The sequence below is a fragment of the Leucoraja erinacea genome, chromosome 14 (genome assembly GCF_028641065.1).
Source record: "Leucoraja erinacea ecotype New England chromosome 14, Leri_hhj_1, whole genome shotgun sequence".
In the NCBI taxonomy this organism is placed as follows: domain Eukaryota; kingdom Metazoa; phylum Chordata; class Chondrichthyes; order Rajiformes; family Rajidae; genus Leucoraja; species Leucoraja erinaceus.
Window position 1 is genome coordinate 9,225,629 of NC_073390.1, and position 17,945 is coordinate 9,243,573.

A 17,945-nucleotide genomic window follows, 5' to 3' on the forward strand; every position below is an offset into this window, starting at 1 on the left:
TTGTGTGGTGGGATATTGCATTGTGGGAACAGGTTGCGTTGGAGGAACGGGTGAGTGGTGGAATATTGTGTTGGGGAACGGGTTGCATTGGGTGGGGGACCAGGCTTCCTGTGTGACAGGGTCCCAACGGGTCCCACTTAGTCTAGTAAATAACAAATTCCAAATTAATTAAGCATAAGTACTGATACATTGGACTGGACCGAGCTCTATTATGTGCTGCATTTCAGTGAGAATCCAATGACGCCTCTGATATAAATAATATTCAGTTTAAAGCCCGAACAGTCATACAAAAAGTATTTTTATTGAAATCTTTATGGATTGCTTAATGTTACTAGACTAAATGCAACAAAGAATGCAGAAAGAAAGAACATACGGTTATATTCCATCGTGCTGATGGATTCCAGCAGTTTTGGAATGTATCAGCTAGATAATTGGGCAAATATTTCTAACGCTAAATATTTGAACCATAACATATCAGTGTAATTTTGATTATATTTTTGCCAGTTACCAATTGGACCAAAGCAAACTTTCAACCTCAAACATACCTATTATCCTTATCAACTTTGATTGCACATGCCCAAGCGACAGGCTTCACAGAGGTCACTTTCATGAGGTTTAGTCTTCCGATGGATTACAACTCTTCCTTCTTCTACCAGATTGGGAACACCGTAGCAGTTTTTGAGGATTTTTAAAATAAGTCTGTCAAGCACTTGGTCCATTTGGTCGGAATTAACCTGTGGTTTGTGCTGAATGGGGTTATTGCATTCTCTGCATTGCTGCCGGAAGAGGCGAAGCAAAACTAATCCACTCTTCCTTCCCAGGCGGTAATGAAACAGCATAGAGGCCCGGGATGAAGACCACGAATTTGAACAGCGACGACAGGTAAATCTGTTGGAGGTAAGGGCAGGATAGTTAGTGTTGTTGAAGAACATGTCATTTCATGCTTGAAATTTCCTCTATCTGCTTCTGAGTGCATTTAGAACAGATTTGTAATAGGTGCTCTCATCTGCACCATGTACACCTGAGCATCAAGATGAAATATGATACCAGAAATTTGAAATCAAAGCAGGACATGTCAGAAACACTCGGCAGATCAGGCAGCATTTGTGGAGAGAAAAGCCGTTTCAAACTGATAACATTCCATCAGTGATGTGTATTTCCAGCATTTTCTGCATATGCATGAATTTACACATGAACATGTGTAACAGATAAACATATAAATAACCGTAACTCCTAAACATGTGAAAAAGGTAAGTGGATATGCCAGGCAATGATATTAATCATAGACCAACAACACAATACTAGTTCTGCTATAACTGTACCAGAAGCTGCTTATTCTTTAGACGTCTCTGAAATGAAGACTATCACGTCCCAAAACAAATCTTAAACAGAAAGCTAAAGGATGTCATCAGAAAGAAGGGTCATTCATTTAAAGGCTACCAATACAATTAAAACTGGCACCAATCTTAAGGTGCAAACAGCTGAGAGCAAGATACACTAACTGTCCTTGACAAGGACTGTCTCCCAAGGGCGTGACGGCGGTGCAATGGTAGAGTTGCTGCCTTACAGCGTTGAAGACCCGGGTTCGATTCCGACTATTGGGTGTTGTCTATATGGAGTTTGTTCGTTCTCCCCATGACCGCGTGGCGTTTCTCTGAGATCTTTGCTTTCCTCCCACACTCCAAAGACATAAAGATACATAGGTTAATTGTCCCTAGTGTGTGTACCTGTTTCCACACTGTATCACTCTATAACTCTATAAGATATAGGAGCCGATTTAAGCCGTTCGAGTCATCAAGTCTGCAATGCCATGCAATCATGGCGGATCTGTTTTTCTGTCACACCAAATTCCACAGATTCACCATCCTCTGGGTGAAGAAATTCCTCATCTCCATTCTAAAGGTACATCCTTTTATTCCGGGGCTGGATCCTCTGGCCCTAGATTCTCCAACTACTGGAAACATCCTCTCCACATCCACTTTGTCAAGGCCTTACATTATTCAGTAGGTTTCAATGAGATCCCCAACTCCCTCTCATCCTTCTGAACTCCAGCGAGTGCAGACTAGAACCATCAAATACTCCTCACACGATAACCCAATAATTCCTAGAATCATTTTCACAAACCTCCTCTGGAACTTTACTAATGCCAGTATATCCTTCCTCAGAAGTGGGGCTCATAACTGTTCACAACATTATAAAGCCTCAGCACTACATCTTTGTTTTTATATTCTTGTCCTCTTGAAAGGAACATTGCATTTGACTGATTCGACCTGCAAATTGACCTTTTGATATTCCTGAACCAGTACTCCCAAGTCCCTTTGCACCTTTGATTTCTGAATCCTTTCCCCATTTAAAAAGAAGTCTATGCATTATTCCTACTATTATATTATTGGCTAGCTTACCTTTATATTTCATCTTTTTTTTTAACCTTGTTGCTTTATTATTTGCTTCTCTTAGTTTTTAAAAGCTTTCTAATCCTATATCTTCCTGGTCATTTTGCCATGTTATATGCCTTCTTTTTTACTTGTATACTATCTTTTCTTTGTCAGCCAAGGTCTCCTCATTCTCCCCTTAGTATGTTTCTTCCTCTTTAGGATGAAAAGATCCTGCGTCTTCCAAATGACTCCCAAAAACTCCTGCCATTGTTACTCAACTGTCTGTCCTGCTAGGGTCGCCTTCCAATCAACTTTAGACAAGTTATCTGTCTTTAGACAAGTTATCCTTTATGCATCTGTAGTAACATTTACTCAATAGTAATACAGATACATCTGATTTCACTTCTCCTTCTCAAATGGCAGGTTAAGTCCTATCATATTATGATCATAGCCTCTTCTGGATTACTTGCCTTTAAACTCCCTAGTCAAATATGATGCATTACACAAAACCAAACCCAGAATTGCCTTTTCCCTAGTGGGCTCGACCATGAGTTTCTCTAAAAAAGCCATCTCGCAGGCATTCTGCAAATTCTTTCTCTTGGGATCCAGTGCCAACTTGATTTTTCCAGTCTACCTGCATATTGAAAACCCCCATTACCACTGTAACATTGCCTTTCTTACATGCCTTTTCTATCTCCTGATGTAATTTGTACCCAATATCCTGGCTAGTATTCAGAGGCTCGAATATAACTCCCATCATGGTCTTTTGATCCTTTTTACCACATATATATATTGGTAAATATATTGGTATTGGTCATGTATCCATGTTCTCTAGAGATACTGTCTGACCTGCTGAGTCACTCCAGCACTTTGTAACCTTCTTTGAACTTTCTTCTGGAAATGACAAGTGATACAAGATCAATAGTTTTAGACAATAGACAATAGGTGCAGGAGCAGGCCATTCGGCCCTTCGATGTGATCATGGCTGATCATCCACAATCTGTACCCCGTTCCTACCTTCTCCCCATACCCCCTGACTCTGCTATCTTTAACTCTATCTAACTCTCTCTTGAAAGCATCCAGAGAACCAGCCTCCACTGCCTTCTGAGGCAGAGAATTCCACAGACTCACAACTCTCTGCGTGCAAAAGTTTTTCCTCATCTCCGTTTTAAATGGATTACCCCTTATTCTTTAACTGTGGCCCCTGGTTCTGGACTCCCCCAACACCAGGAACATGTTTCCTGCCTCTAGCTTGTCCAAACCCTTAATAATCTTATATGTTTCAATAAGATCCTCTCTCATCCTTCTAAATTCCAGAGTATACAAGCCCACCCGCTCCATTCTATCAACATATGACGGTCCCGCCATCCCGGGAATTAACCTACGCTGCACTCCCTCAATAGCAAAAATGTCCTTCCTCAAATCTGGAGACCAAAACTGCATACAATACTCCTGGTGTGGTCTCGCTAGGGCCCTGTACAACAGCAGAAGGACCTTTTTGCTCCTATACTCAGCTCCCCTTGTTATTAATGCCAACATGCCATTCGCTTTCTTCACTGCCTGCTGTGCCTGCATGCTTTGCTTTATATCTGAGATTAGTAGAGTTTTGTTAATCAAAGATACTGGGGAAAATAAGGTAAAAATGGATACATGAAATTAGCTCACGGATCCGCTAAATCTCCATGAAAGGTGGAACATGTCTTAAGTAATTGGCTGGCTTACATCTGCTTCTATATTCCTATGCAGTGTAGAAACATCAAAGGATTAATGTAAAGAAACAAGTCTATGCTTGGCAGGTATATGAATATTCCATAATTATTTTGAAGGACATTCACATCAGGTGTTGAGGGGATTATCTGTATGAATTCATAAAAGTAACCATAATTCTGTAATGCACTCCTATTATGAACTTTATCTATCAGGGAGAATATTTTGTTTCATTGCCATTGGGGGGTGGGGGTGGGGTGGGAGGGGGGGGGGGAAACTTTTTAAATCTCTCCCTGCACGGGAGACCCGACCTTTTCTCGGCGGGTTTCCGTTATCGTTGGGGCTGCAACGAGGAGCGGCCTCCAACAGGAAGAGACCGGGGACTCTGGTGCCGACGACTCACCGTCGCCGTCGCGGGGCTGGCCGAGTCCGGAGCGGGTGGAGCGGTGGAGGAGTGCTGCTGCTGCTGCTGCTGCGGCTGCGGCCCGACCGGAGAGTCGGAGGCTTCAACGGCAGGTCTGTGGACGGCGGCACCGGGAGCCCGCGGGTCCCTGGAGGGAGACCGCTTTTCAGGGCTCTCGCAACGGCGACTTCCCCCGCCCGAGTTGCGGGGTTGAAGAGCTCCTGGAGCGGGGCCTACATCACCGCCCCGCGCGGCTTGGAATGGCCGCGGGACTCTGCGAGCGCACGCCGGGGGCTCTACCATCAAGAACCCGGTGTGCGACCTCGCACCACCCGGCGTGGCTTTAATGGCCGCGGGACAATCGCCATCGCCAGCCGGGGGCTTTGACTTTGACTCTGACATTGGGGGGGGGAGAGTGCAGTGGAGAGATAAGTTTATCTGGCCTTCCATCATAGCAATGTGATGGATGTTTATGTAAATTATGTTGTGTCTTGGGTCTATGTGTCTGTAATGTATGGCTGCAGAAACGGCATTTCGTTTGGACCTCAAGGGGTCCAAATGACAATTAAATGTATCTTGTATCTTGTATCTTGTATTTGCTTTCCACCTAAAAATTGATTGAGCAAGGCTCCAAGTTTGTGCAAAACATTATTTTTCATAAAATAACCCATGTCAGTTGTACATTTGGCTCCCAAATATGTAATACCTTACTTGGCAAATGATGATGTTATATAAATCTTCCAACCTTCTGCTCTTCTCTGAGCATCCAGTTCTTTTTGGAGGTTGTAATTGAAATTCAGTGTCCACCGTTCTTCAAATTCCTCTTCTTCTATACAGCTGGTGAAGTGAGTGAACCAAAGGTTTGTTCCAGGAACTTCTGCCATTGTGTACTGTCTTGAAATATGTAAAGACCTAAAGATGTTAGATCAGAGGGAAAGGGTATCAGTTCCCTAGACGTGTAGGAAAGAACTGCAGATGCTGGTTTGAATTAAAGGTAGACACAAAATGCTGGAGTAACTCAGCGTGTCAGACAGCATCTCTGGGGAGAAGGAATGGGTGACGTTTTGGGTCAAGACCCTTCTTCAGTCTGACTATCCCTTCTCTCCATGAACCTCAAACACACCATGGCTATCATCATCCCACCCTCACCCTACCTTCCCTGAACATTATTAGGAGGTGATAGCAACCCACAGAAAAAAAATTCCTCTGGTCTTCATGCATGTTGTTTGTTCCTAAGGCTTGGATCAACTCAAAAGTGGGTCTCCCTGAATTCAAGAGGTGTTTTTGAAGGACTATTGCACACATACATGATGGACGTGCTCTCCAAAATGGATTTCGGGGAGAGAATCAGGAATTGGATCCAACTGCTCTACACCGATATCTGTTGTGCAATCCAAATCAATGGGTGGGAATCAGACAGCTTCCCGTCGGGTCTGGACTCAGGCAGGGTTGTCCTCCCCTGTATTGTTCGTCTGTTGTATAGAACCTTTTGCCGAGTCTATCAGGAAGGACGTAAGCATAAGAGGAGTGACATTGCCAGGCAGTGGGGGCACTCAAGTCAAAGCCTCCTTGTACATGGACGATATCGCCATCTTCTGCTCGGATCCAGGGTCGGTCCGCAGATTGATTAGTTTCTGCAATCAGTTTGAGTCAGCCACGGGAGCCAGGGTGAACCGCAGGAAGAGTGAGGCCATGCTCTTTGGCAACTGGCCAGACTGATCTTCCGTCCCCTTCACCAGCCTGACTTCTTGAAGGTGTTGGGGATCTGGTTCGGGGGGGGGGGGGGGGGGGGGGGGGGGGGGGGGGGGGGGGGGGGGGGGGCGTGTGACAAGAATTGGCTGGAGTGGATAGCCAAGGAGGGGAAGAAACTGGAGCTGTGGAAGCAGCGCTCCCTTTCTATAACAGGGAAAAATCTAGTCATCAGATGTGAGGTGCTCTTGGGGATGCATGTGGCCTGTCCCTCCTATGCCACAGGAATCACTCGGGCCGTCTTCCAGTTCATCTGGGGGTCGAGGATGGAATCGGTGCGATGGGCCACAATGCACGTCGGTAGACAACGGGGGTAAAACTGTGCCCAACATCGCCCTCACCCTGATGGCCACCTTCATGAGTGGCTGCATCAGGAGGAGCATAGAGCCAAGGTATGTGGGCCCCAAGTGTCACTACCTGCTGAGGTTCTACCTGTCCCCAGTGTTGCGAAGGATGGGCCTGGCACAGATGCCTCGCAATGTGCCAGTCAGCTGCACCATCTGTAGTTCAGAGAAAGGTTCTTCTGGACCAACACCTTTGACCACATGTCCATCGGGCAGTGGTCAGCACGGAACATCCTGCAGCTACTGCAGGGAAATGACTCCATAAATCCAGTGGCATGGTTCCAAGAGCAGACTGCCCAGCTAGTCTGGCGAAATGCCTCAGAACTCACCAACAAACACCAAGACCTTGCTTGACTGGCAAGGAGGGGAGCCCTCCGTCAGATCCTTCCTGCACCGTCGGAACCTCACCACCAGCACACGCTGCCCTCGGCCGGCTGCTATGGAGAGGAGATGGTTGCCCACCTCTTCGCAGAGTGTGGATTTTCAAAAAGAGTGGAGAGGTTTACAAGGGTCCCTGTCACAATTTATTTCGAACAGCTCCATAAGAGAGGACTCTGTGACTTACAGACTGCTCCCAGGGACTCATTCAGGGATGGACATCGAGTGCTGCTGGAAGGTCATCAACTTGGTGAAAGACTCTCTTTGGTTTGCCCGAGCGAGATGGGTCAGCAGAGCGAGATATCCGTCGGAGAATGTTACCGACTGGCCCGCTGTAGACTGCAGGAGTACGTGCTGAGGGACGCACTGAAGCTCGGTGCAGTCAACGCCAAGGCTCTGTGGGGGAGGACCACAGTCTAGGGTATTTCCGCTGCTGGACATGGGGGGCAGGGTGTGCTGGAGACGCCCCTCAAAATATGGGAAGAGATTTCACACTAGGGGGCCACATGAGTGGCAAGAGTGTGGGGTAAAGTTGTCAAGAGAGAGAGAGTCAATTTAATTGTCATTTGGACCCCTAGAGGTCCAAACGAAATGCCGTTTCTGCAGCCATACATTACACACAAATAGACCCAGACACAACATAATTACATTTTACATAAACATCCATCACATAGCTGTGATGGAAGGCCAAAAAAAACTTATCTCTCCACTGCACTCTCCCCCCCCCCGATGTCAGAGTCAAAGTCAAAGCCCCCGGCTGGCGATGGCGATTGTCCCGCGGCCATTGAAGCCACGCCGGGTGGTGCGAGGTCGCACACCGGGTCTTGGTGTTGGAGCCCCCGGTGTGCGCGCTCGCAAAGTCCCGCGACCATTCCAGCCGCGCGGGGCAGTGGTGTCAGGCCCCGCTCCAGGAGCTCTTCAACCCCGCAACACGGGCGGGAGAATTCGCCGTTGCAGGAGCCCCGAAAAGCGGTCTCTCTCCAGGGATCCGCGGGCTCCCGGCGCCGCTGTCCGCAGACCCGCAGCAGCAGCCTCCGACTCAGCAGCGGCATCGGCAGCAGCAGCAGCAGCAGCAGCAGCGGCAGCAGCAGCAGCAGCGCTCCTCCACCGCTCCAACCGCTCCGGACTCGGCCAGCCCCGCGACGGCGACGGTGAGTAGCACCAGAGTCCCCGGCTTCTTCCTGTTGGAGGCCGCTCCTCGTTGCGGCCCCAACGACAACGGAAACCCGACGAGAAAAAGGTCGGGTCTCCAGTGCAGGGAATGATTTTAAAAAGTTTCCCTCCCCCCTCCCACCCCCCCACACACACACCCCAACAAAAAATAACAAAAACTACATTAAAACACAGACAGAAAATAATAAAAACGCGGACAGACTGCAGAGGCCGCTGCTGGCCAGAGCCGCGCCGCCTACCGGTATTGAATGAAAACAGTATTGAATGTTTGTATAGCCTCCGAGAATGTCGGATACATTTTTTGCGCGGTTCCTATATTGTACATATTTTTTATTTGATTAAAGTTTATTTTGATTTTTAGAAAAAGTGTGATAAAAGCCCCATCCATCCGAGTTGTGAACTTCCTCTTTGAAGTACTATTTGTGATCTTCAACCAGCATTTGACTACATAAATTGACATAAATTTGACTCTAGAAAAAATTAACTTGAACTGTAAAAATGCAATTCAAGTTATGTAATAATTACATGGTTTCTATATTCAATTGATCTATTGCTTGAAATAGATTTATCAATTATTCAATTTGGTTTGGTGGTGTATAAGCTTTTCGGTTTCAGTTTTGTTTCATTTCAAGCTGTGTCCTTTGGTTTTTATTGGCGTTTAGAAAATTCAGACACTTCCTATTATTTCAAAAAGCTTAATTCGAGATACACATTTTGGTCACAACAAAACACAATTAAATCAAGCCAAATTAATAACAATTACTGACTAACTTGAGTTTTACCAGAAATATTTCCTTGATTAACCTTTTTTTGTGCAATCATGAACTCCCTTTTGTTTTTTGCCCATCTCTGTCCCTCCTTTTACATGACTGGAATTTTTCACCATTGTCTCAACACCAATCCTGACATTCTCACAATGGGATCAGTCTAAATTCTTCATGAGGATATTAATAGCTACATTGACAATAGCCAATAGATAATAGACAATAGGTGCAGGAGTAGGCTATTCAGCCCTTCGAGCCAGCACTGCCATTCAATGTGATCATGGGTGATCATCCCCAATCAGTACCCCATTCCTGCCTTCTTCCCATATCCCCTGACTCCGCTATATTTAAGAGCCCTATCTAGCTCTCTCTTGAAAGTGTCCAGAGAACAGGCCTCTACTCCCCTCCGAAACAGAGAATTCCACTGCTCACAACCCTCTGTGAGAAAAAGTGTTTCCTTGTGACCGTTCTAAATGGCTTACCCCTTATTTTTAAACTTTGGCCCCTGGTTCTGGACTTCCCCAACATCGGGAACATGTTTTCTGCCTCTAGCGTGTCCAAACACTTAATAATCTTATATGTTTTAATATTGAGTATTCTTAAGCAAATTGAATGATAATTTTTATTTCCATATGTTAATATTTCTCTCATCTTTACGACTGAAAACAAACAAAATAAGATTTTCCAGGTTTGCCTTCCCAGGTGTTTCATCGGTTAAATCAATAGGATCAAGAAGTATCCTGACCCAAGACGTTGCCTCTGGATGTTCTCTGGATATGCTGCCTGACATGCTGAGTTACTCTACAACTTTGTATCTTCTTTTGAAAACTAGCATCTGTAGTTTGTTGTGTCTTATTTAAAATAGCTGGTCATGCTGAAAGCAAGTGGATAGGCAGTTAAAATAGCCAATGCTACTAATCACCAGGTGAGGGTGTTGGCGTGTGTAAGGTTCCACATGCTGCTTTCAAAGGAATTGGCACATTTGGATTAAAAAAAATAAGTTCACTGTACATTTTATTACAAGGGTATTGAAAGGGTTGGCTGGAACCCAAAGTGATGCTTCACTTTCTTTTGAAGGTAGACCTTGCAGAGAAGGGCTTAAAACCAGAACGGGAGCAGGGTTTCGGGTATTCAAGCATGGCTCCTGGCTTAGCTCAGCTTCATTATCTTATCTATCCTTTAATACATTTATTCAGTATGATAGCCTTAGTTTTTGGATATTTCAGCCAGCACAACATTATTTCTGGATAAGGAGTTGTTGCCACTTCAGTCTGCCATTTGTGGTAATATTGCTTCAAGATATTTCTAAAAAAGTACCCTTTGCTGGCATTAGCAATGTCTGTATATAAGCCCTGGAATTTGAGAGAGTTGCTATCTCGTCCTGTACCACCTCTCTCCTAGTTGGCAGTCGTGATAGGATTCATAGCCAAGACTCCTCTTTTTGGATCATTGGTTTCACCCTTATTTTGTGAACAAAATGCCTGCGCATCTAGCATTCATGGGTCACTGGGTGTCCTGAAATAATGTTGCTAAGTAGAAACACGTTTGAATGATTGCGAAGCTGATCAATGCAGAATTTGTAGTTTATGAGGGCACGTTTACAGACAGATCCTAGATCTGATACAACAGCGTGCGGCGTGTTGCATGTACTGTTGACGTCACGCACGAATGATTCACCGCTATATTTTGCCCGTCCCTATCACCCCCTCCCATCCAGTCCCCGTACCCTCCCCTCAATGTCCCGTCCCCGTCAATGTCCCCTCCCCTCCCCCTCAATATCCCCTCCCCTCTCAATGTCCCCTCACTCCCCTCCCCCCTCAATTTTCTCTCCCCATCCCCCTCAATGTCCAGTCCCATCAACTCCCCGTCCCCCTATCACCCTGTCCCCTCTCATCTCATCCTCCTCTCCCTCAATATCCTCCCTCCTCCACGCTCCTCTCTTCCTACCCACTGTGCTCCTCACGGCCCCCTCCCATCTCCCTCCCTCTCTCCCTCCCCTCGCGTACCCTCCTCCTCTCCGTCCCCTCCCATCCCATCTTCTACTCTCCACCCGTCCCCCTCTTCATCCCCTCCCCTCTCCCACCCGTCCCCCTCCTCTCTCCCCTCTCCCTTAATATCCTCCCTCCTTCACTCTCCTCCCCACCGCGCCCCTGACGGTGCTGTCCCATCTCTCTCTCTCATCCCCTCCGCTCTCCATCCCTTTCCCTCCCCCTCCCCCTCTCCCCCCCTCTCCCTCCCTCCCTCCCTCCCTCCCTCCCTCCCCCCCTCCCCCCTCCACGTCCCCTCTCCCCACCCCTCGTCCCCCCTCCCCACCCATCGAATCCGGTCCTGGGATACAGCATGGAAAGTCACACAGCATGGAAAGAGGCCCTTCGGACCAATGTTCCCACAACGAACAATGTCCCCTTCCCTTCCCCACAGTGTCCCCTTCCCCTCAATTTCCCCTCCACCTCAATGTCCCATCCCCTCCCCTTTCCCTCATTGTCCCCCCTCCCCTCTATATCCCCCCCTTCCCCTCCCCCTCACTGTCCCTTTCCCCTCAATATCCACTGTTCCTCATTGACCCCTCTAGCTCCCCCTCAATATCCCTCCCCTCCCCTTCTCCCTTAATATCCTCTCTCCTCAACTCTACTCCCCACCGTGCCCCTCACGGTGCTGTCCCATCATCCCCTCCCCTCTCCATCCTCTCCCCATCCCTCTTTCTCCCCTCCCCCTCCCCATCCCACTCACGCCCCCTCTCCCACCTCAACCCTCTCCCCCACCCCTCGCATTCCCTCCCATCTCATCGAATCAGTCCTGGGATACAGAGTTACACAGCGTGGAAAGAGGCTCTTCGGCCCAACGTTCCCACACCGACCTACATGCCCCGTCTACACTAGTCCCTTATTGTCCCTTACATGCCCCATCTATACTCACCTTTTTGTCCCTTATTTGGGAGTGAGGAAGTTGGCAACCCTCTATGTTGGCGATATTGTCGTGCATTAATAATGTTAGAAAAATGCCAGCTCATTAAATTGAATTGCACCTGGAAGTCTTCAATTCAATTTCCCAAATTGTCAGGTCTTTATGTTGAAATGCATTTTTAATGTGATTTTCAAAGAATGTATATTGGCTCGTTTTCAAGGCCTTTATGTTTTCTAAGCAGCCAAATTACATTCCTGCAGAAATATTTCTCTTTAGAGTAGGTAATGTCTGTAAAAGTCACACATTGGCAAATGAACAATAATTGAAAATTACAGAAGATAAAATGTCCTTACCTTTCACTTTGCCGATTCTTCCAACACAATGAAATAATTAAATCTGTAAGCAAATTCCTTGGCTCTGTAACAAATTGGATTGTTTTGTTCTGCAGAGGAGTTGCTCTCTTTACAAAATATATTCAGAAAGGTGAATTGTAATCAGCGCTAGACTAAGTTTCACTTCCCTATGTCATTTCCAAGAAATCACATGACAGTAAATTTTGAGCAATATTTGAATTTGATTGGACTTTGTATTGCATTCGTAAAAAGGCTAATTTTATTAAAATTGGGCATTATAATCTAATCATCCCTGCCGTAAATTAACAGATGTAATTTTGCACTCTGCTTGGTTTTACTTTATTTTAACATTGGTGGAAAATGAAGCTGGGTGGTATGCAAATAGATTAGTTTGTAGTTGCCATTAATATCGCATATTCCATCTGTGTACTCTGTAGCATTTGGTTAGAAATTCTAGAGCATAACTTCCAAAACTGGGTATATATAATTGATAATCAACTTTTCCTGGAGCAATACTATTGTCCTATTTTCATTTGTCTGTTAGGCAATACACAAAATGATGGAGTAACTCAGCGGGACAGGCAGCATCTCGGGAGAGAAGGAATGGGTGATGTTACGGATCAAGACTTTCTTTAGATTGTCTCTCAGGCATTTGACTTGGATTTTCAGCAAGCTTATTTTCTGGCAAAATATGTGCCACTTGATATCAACAGTGTACAACACAACAATTGTCTGCAGTGAGAATTTTAAATTCTTATTTATAAGCTGGACAACCTTCCATGCTTTGCCCCCAGTGTGATATATGATCTTCTCTGAGTAATGCCTCACATGTCTGTCTAGATAGCTTTATCTGTGAAAGCCAAAGGCACATTCGGCTTCCCGGCAACAGTATTATTCCTGGCTGCGTGCCTAAGGGAGGTACTGCTGCTTAAATATCTTATACCGCTGCATAAGGGAGTGCAAACAACTCCCCGGTCAAGGAATAAAAAACATGTACGATTCCTTTGGTCACAAGATCAGTCAGAGCAGGTAAAGTGCTTGCCTTACCCATCGTGTGGGCTTTATAGATTGTGTAGGGTTTCTCCTTGAAGCAACATCCTGTCCAAAACTCTGTCTGATTTCTACCTCGCACAAGAGACATATCTCTTACAGTTATTGTACTGTGCTAGCTTGTGTCATACTGTGCATGAGATTCAGGGAATAATATTCCGCCATTCTTTTTCATCATTGTAGTGTCCATTCACTGAGAAACAATTCTCCTTTGATTCCAGCTCATCACTGCTTGTATTGTAGTATTCCTTTGTGTTAGCTGTACAGATTGTATGTGCTGGACAAAATGGATAAAATGTCTATAATGCTAGATATTGTAGCGCCACCCAGTGGTGGCTCTGGGTAATCGAACCCTCGTGATTGGCTGGAGGAGTCTCATGAGCGCTGGTGTTCTATTGGCAGTGTTTTTTTGCTGTAACTGTCAGTAACTGTCAGTCTAGCGCCCACACTTGTGGAAGCAACGATACTTTTGGTTGTCTTATTCGACTCGGGTGACGCATTGTTTGTGTTCTAAAATAAAGTACTTTGCATGCACCCTAGAGTTTTGACACACCAAAGTGGTGACTCCGCTACTCCGGCGGATTTCGGACTTTCAACATGCAAGCCGCCGCCATCCTCGATGCCCTGCAAAATGGTGTAGGACTGAAGCTGCCCGTGTTTGAGCAGAGCAGCCTCAAGTGTGGTTTGCCCACATAGAGGCCCAGTTTCATCTCCGCAGTGTCGTGGTCAACGACACCCGGTACTTTTACTTCGTCGGGGCGCTCAACCAAGAGACGGCCTCATGGTTGCTGCCATACTTACAGGACCCACCGGCGCTTGGCAAGTACGACGGCCTCAAGGCTCAGCCGCCGGGAGTGTGACGCCCGCCTCCTCTACATGGACGGCCTCAGCGACCGCAAACCGTCCGCATTGATGAGCGAGATGTTCGTCTTGATGGCTGGCCATCGACCATGCCTGGTCTTCGAGCAGGCATTCCTCGAACAGATGCCGGATGACATCCACTTGCTGCTCGTTGGCTCCGACTTCGCTGACGAATTGTGGCTCGCAAGGCGGCAGGACGGCGGATCCATCAGCCGGGTGTCCGCGCCTGCCCGCCAACCGTTCCACAGAGATGCCCAGCCCAACGCAACCGTCGCCGAGCCACGGCCACACGCCAGGGACCGGGATAACCTCCAGTGGTGCTTTTATTACTTCCGCTCCTGGGTGACGACTTCCTTCGGGCCTTTTCCCTCATGGTGGACGTACGGGGTGGGCGCCTCATTCCATCGTAGGACCTCGGCCCCGTGGCCCCACGACGGCACCCTGCCCGCAGCTCAACGTAGTGGCTGAAGTAGAGGGCCCGTATGCCTTCCTCCTCGCGGAGTTACCGGAAACTCACCACCCGTTTCAACATGGCGGCCCCCAAGCACGGGGCGGTGCATCATATTCCCACTGCGGGACTGCCATTACACACCCCGGCACGCCGGCTCCCGCCTGACGAGCTGCGCATTGCCATGGAGGAATTCCAGCAGATGGAGGACATCGGGATCGTACGGCATTCTGATAGCTCATGGGCGTCCACATTGCACATGGACCCAAAGCCATCTAGGGGGTGGAGACAATGCAGGGATTATAGGCATCTGAATGTCATTACAACCGCGGACCGCTACCCAGTCCCACATATACAGGACTTTTCGGCCCATCTGGAGGACGCCATCTTTTTCTCCAAGGTGGACATAGTCCGTGGTTATCACCAGATCCCTGTGAGTCCGGAACATGTGCCCAAAACTGCCACCATCACCCTGCTCGGGCTGTTTGAGTGGCTCCGCATGCCCTTCGGCTTTGAAGAACGCTGCTCAGGCGTTCCTGCGCTTAATGGACATGATCGGTTGGGGATTGAACTTTGTCTACATTTACCTCGATGACATCCTGGTCGCGAGCTGCTCCCAACAGGAGCACCTCACACACCTGCGGGCGCTATTGCAGCGGCCCCGCGACCATGGACTTATCGTCAATCCCCCGAAGTTTGGACTCTGCACAATTTTGTTCCTGGGCTACAACGTCACCTCGCAGGGCGCCACCCCATTCCCCTATAAGGTGAAGGCCATCTGGCAGTTCCCCAGGCCGCTAACTGTGAAAGTAGACTTCTCCCACCGTTTCTTGCCGGCGGTGGGCAGAATCATGCGCCCCCTTTTCCAGTGCCTCGCCGGTAAGCCACGGGAACTCGTGTGGGCCACTGAGGTGGAGGCCGCGTTCGAAGGTGCTAAAGCGGCGCTAGCTGGAGCCACAATGCTGGTGCACCCGAGGGCCACTGCCCCGACGGCTCTCACTGTGGAAGCCTCTGATACGGCCATAGGTGGGGTCTTGGAACAGCTCATTGATGGACGCTGGCAGCCGCTGGCCTTTTTTCAGCTGTCAATTGAGGCCCCCCGAGCGCAACTATAGTGCATTTAACAGAGAGCTCCTCGCCCTCTACGTGGCCATCCGGCACTTTCACTACTTCCTGGAGGGCAGGCCGTTACCGCCTTTACCGACCACAAGCCCTTGACGTTTGCCTTGCGTAAGGTGTCTGACCCATGGTCCGCCCGGCAGCAACGACACCTGGCATTCGTCTCTGAATTTACGACGGACGTTCGGCATGTGGACGGGAAGTTCAACACAGTTGCCAACGCCCTGTCCCGCCCAGCCCTCCCAGCGGTGGCGGCTGTTGACCACGGTGTGGAGTACGTGGAGTTTACTGCAGCACAGCGCGCGGCCGACCGGATGGCGGACTACAGAACAGCCGTTTCTGGGCTGCGTTTGGCCAACATTCCATTCGGTCCCACGGGAGTGTTGGGGTTGTGCGACGTCTCCACCGGGCGACTTCGTCCCGTGGTTCCCATTGCCTTGCGTTGAAATGTAGCATTCGGCACCACCACATAATGACTGTTCAAAGCATCAACGGCTTTCTTATAGTCTTCCTTCATTCCGGAGTCAGGGAGTGTTTTAAACATTTCTCGAACCGCTGGCCCCACGGTGAAGAGAAACAATGCTCTCTGCTGCGCCGTCTGCCCCGGCGTACTCTCCTCAAGAAAGAGCCCGCGACTGTCGGCGTAGGCCTCCAATTCCTCCAGCCAAGCGCTCCGCTTCACACTGGTACTTGCATCATCCGTCGGATCGAAGTGTGGACTTTGCAAAGTGCTAAGATATCAGCTCCAACGACTGCCATTATGAAACCTTTTCCTATCTTTTTCCAGCTCATAGCCACTGATTCAGAATCCAAAATATCCAAAATATCCAAGTTGCCAATGTCACATCTTCGCTTAAGGTGTGGAATAATAATACTGACACAATATTTACAGGTTACATTCCTTTGTCTCCGTGTTTATTATCTCCCCCGGGCCAGGACCTCCTGCCTTGGCTTACACAGCGCACATACCATCTGACCTCCAAGTCAGCTGATACAAAGGTCAACATATTTGCATCTCATTATCATGACTCATCGTCATGACATGTGCCAGGATCCCACCACCTGGGCCATGCTCTCTTCTCACTGCTACCATTGAGTAGGGGGTACAGAAGCTTGAAGTCTCACAGCATCAGGTTCAGGAACTGTTACCTTCCTACGCTCAGCACTTCAAATTCCCCCTCCCATTCCCAATCCGACCTCTCTGTCCTGGGTCTCCTCCATTGCCAGAGTAAGCAACACCGGAAATTGGAGGAACAGCAACTCATATTCCGCTTGGGGAGCCTGCATCCGGAGGGCATGAACATTGAATTCTCCCAATTTTGTTAGCCCTTGATGTCTCCTCCCCTTCCTTAGCCCTCGGGCTGTCTCCTCCCATCCCCCAGCCCTCGGGCTCCTCCTCCTCCCTTTTTCCTTCCTTCTCCCCGCCATCCCCTATCAGTCTGAAGAAGGGTTTCGGCCCGAAACGCTACCTATCTCCTTCGCTCCATAGATGCAGCTGCACCCGCTGAGTTTCTCCAGCATTTTTGTGTACCTTCGATTTTCCAGCATCTGCAGTTCCTTCTTGAACACCTTCCTACAGCTATCAGATTCTTAAACCAACCTATATTCCTACCTCAGTAATGGAACATCTGTGCTACCATGGACATTTATTTTTCTAATTATGGTTTTGTACTAATGTCTTGATATTTGCAAAGTCTTTGCTCTTTTGGAATGTAATGTTTAATTGACATCAAATTCATGCACAATGAGTTTTTGTATGGTTCTCTGAGTGTATGTGCTTGCGATACTGTTGCTGTTTTCAAGTTGGATGAAGTTGCGCATCACTCATACTCAGAGTCAGAGAGTTATACAGCACAGAAAGGGGCCTTCGGTCCAACTTGCCCATGCGGACCAAAATGCCCCATCAACGTGAGTCCCACCTGCCTGTGTTTGGCCCATATCCCTCTAAATCTATCCTATTCATGTACCTGTCCAAAGGACATTTAAATATTGCTGCAGTACAGCCTCAACTACCTCTTCTGGGAGCAAATGTGGATAAATGTCAGGTTATCCACTTTGGTGGCAAGAACAAGAAGGCAGATTATTATTTGAATGGTGTCAGATTAGGAAAAGGGGAAGTGCAACGAGAGCTGGGTGTCCTTGTACATCAGTCACTGAAAGTAAACATGCAGGTACAGCAGGAAGTGAAGAAAGCTAATGGCATGTTGGCCTTCATAATGACAGGATTTAAGTATAGGAACAAATAGGTCCTTCTGCAGTTGTACAGGGCCCTGGTGAGACCACACCTGGGCTATTGTGTGCAGTTTTGGTCTCTTAA

The 17,945-nt window shown here is 47.9% G+C and overlaps 1 protein-coding gene across 1 annotated transcript; it reads right to left on the minus strand.

The window, feature by feature from the left end:
* Positions 1–281: 281 nt before the first annotated feature.
* On the minus strand, positions 282–12,673 carry LOC129703246 (receptor-transporting protein 3-like). The gene is made up of 3 exons (XM_055645558.1): positions 12,151–12,673; positions 5,197–5,397; positions 282–888 (listed from the first exon to the last, which is right to left on the minus strand). The coding sequence occupies exons 2-3, from the start codon at positions 5,367–5,369 to the stop codon at positions 558–560; spliced, it is 504 nt and encodes a 167-aa protein (XP_055501533.1). The 5' UTR covers positions 5,370–5,397; positions 12,151–12,673; the 3' UTR covers positions 282–557.
* Between the last annotated feature and the right edge of the window lie 5,272 nt (positions 12,674–17,945).

Excerpts from the sequence above, each read along its gene's own strand:
- LOC129703246 (XM_055645558.1), bottom strand. The coding sequence starts at position 5,369 with ATGGCAGAAGTTCCTGGAACAAACCTTTGGTTCACTCACTTCACCAGC. Across the intron at positions 889-5,196 it reads ATAACATCATCATTTGCCAA|ATTTACCTGTCGTCGCTGTT; the intron begins GTAAGGTATTAC and ends TACCTCCAACAG.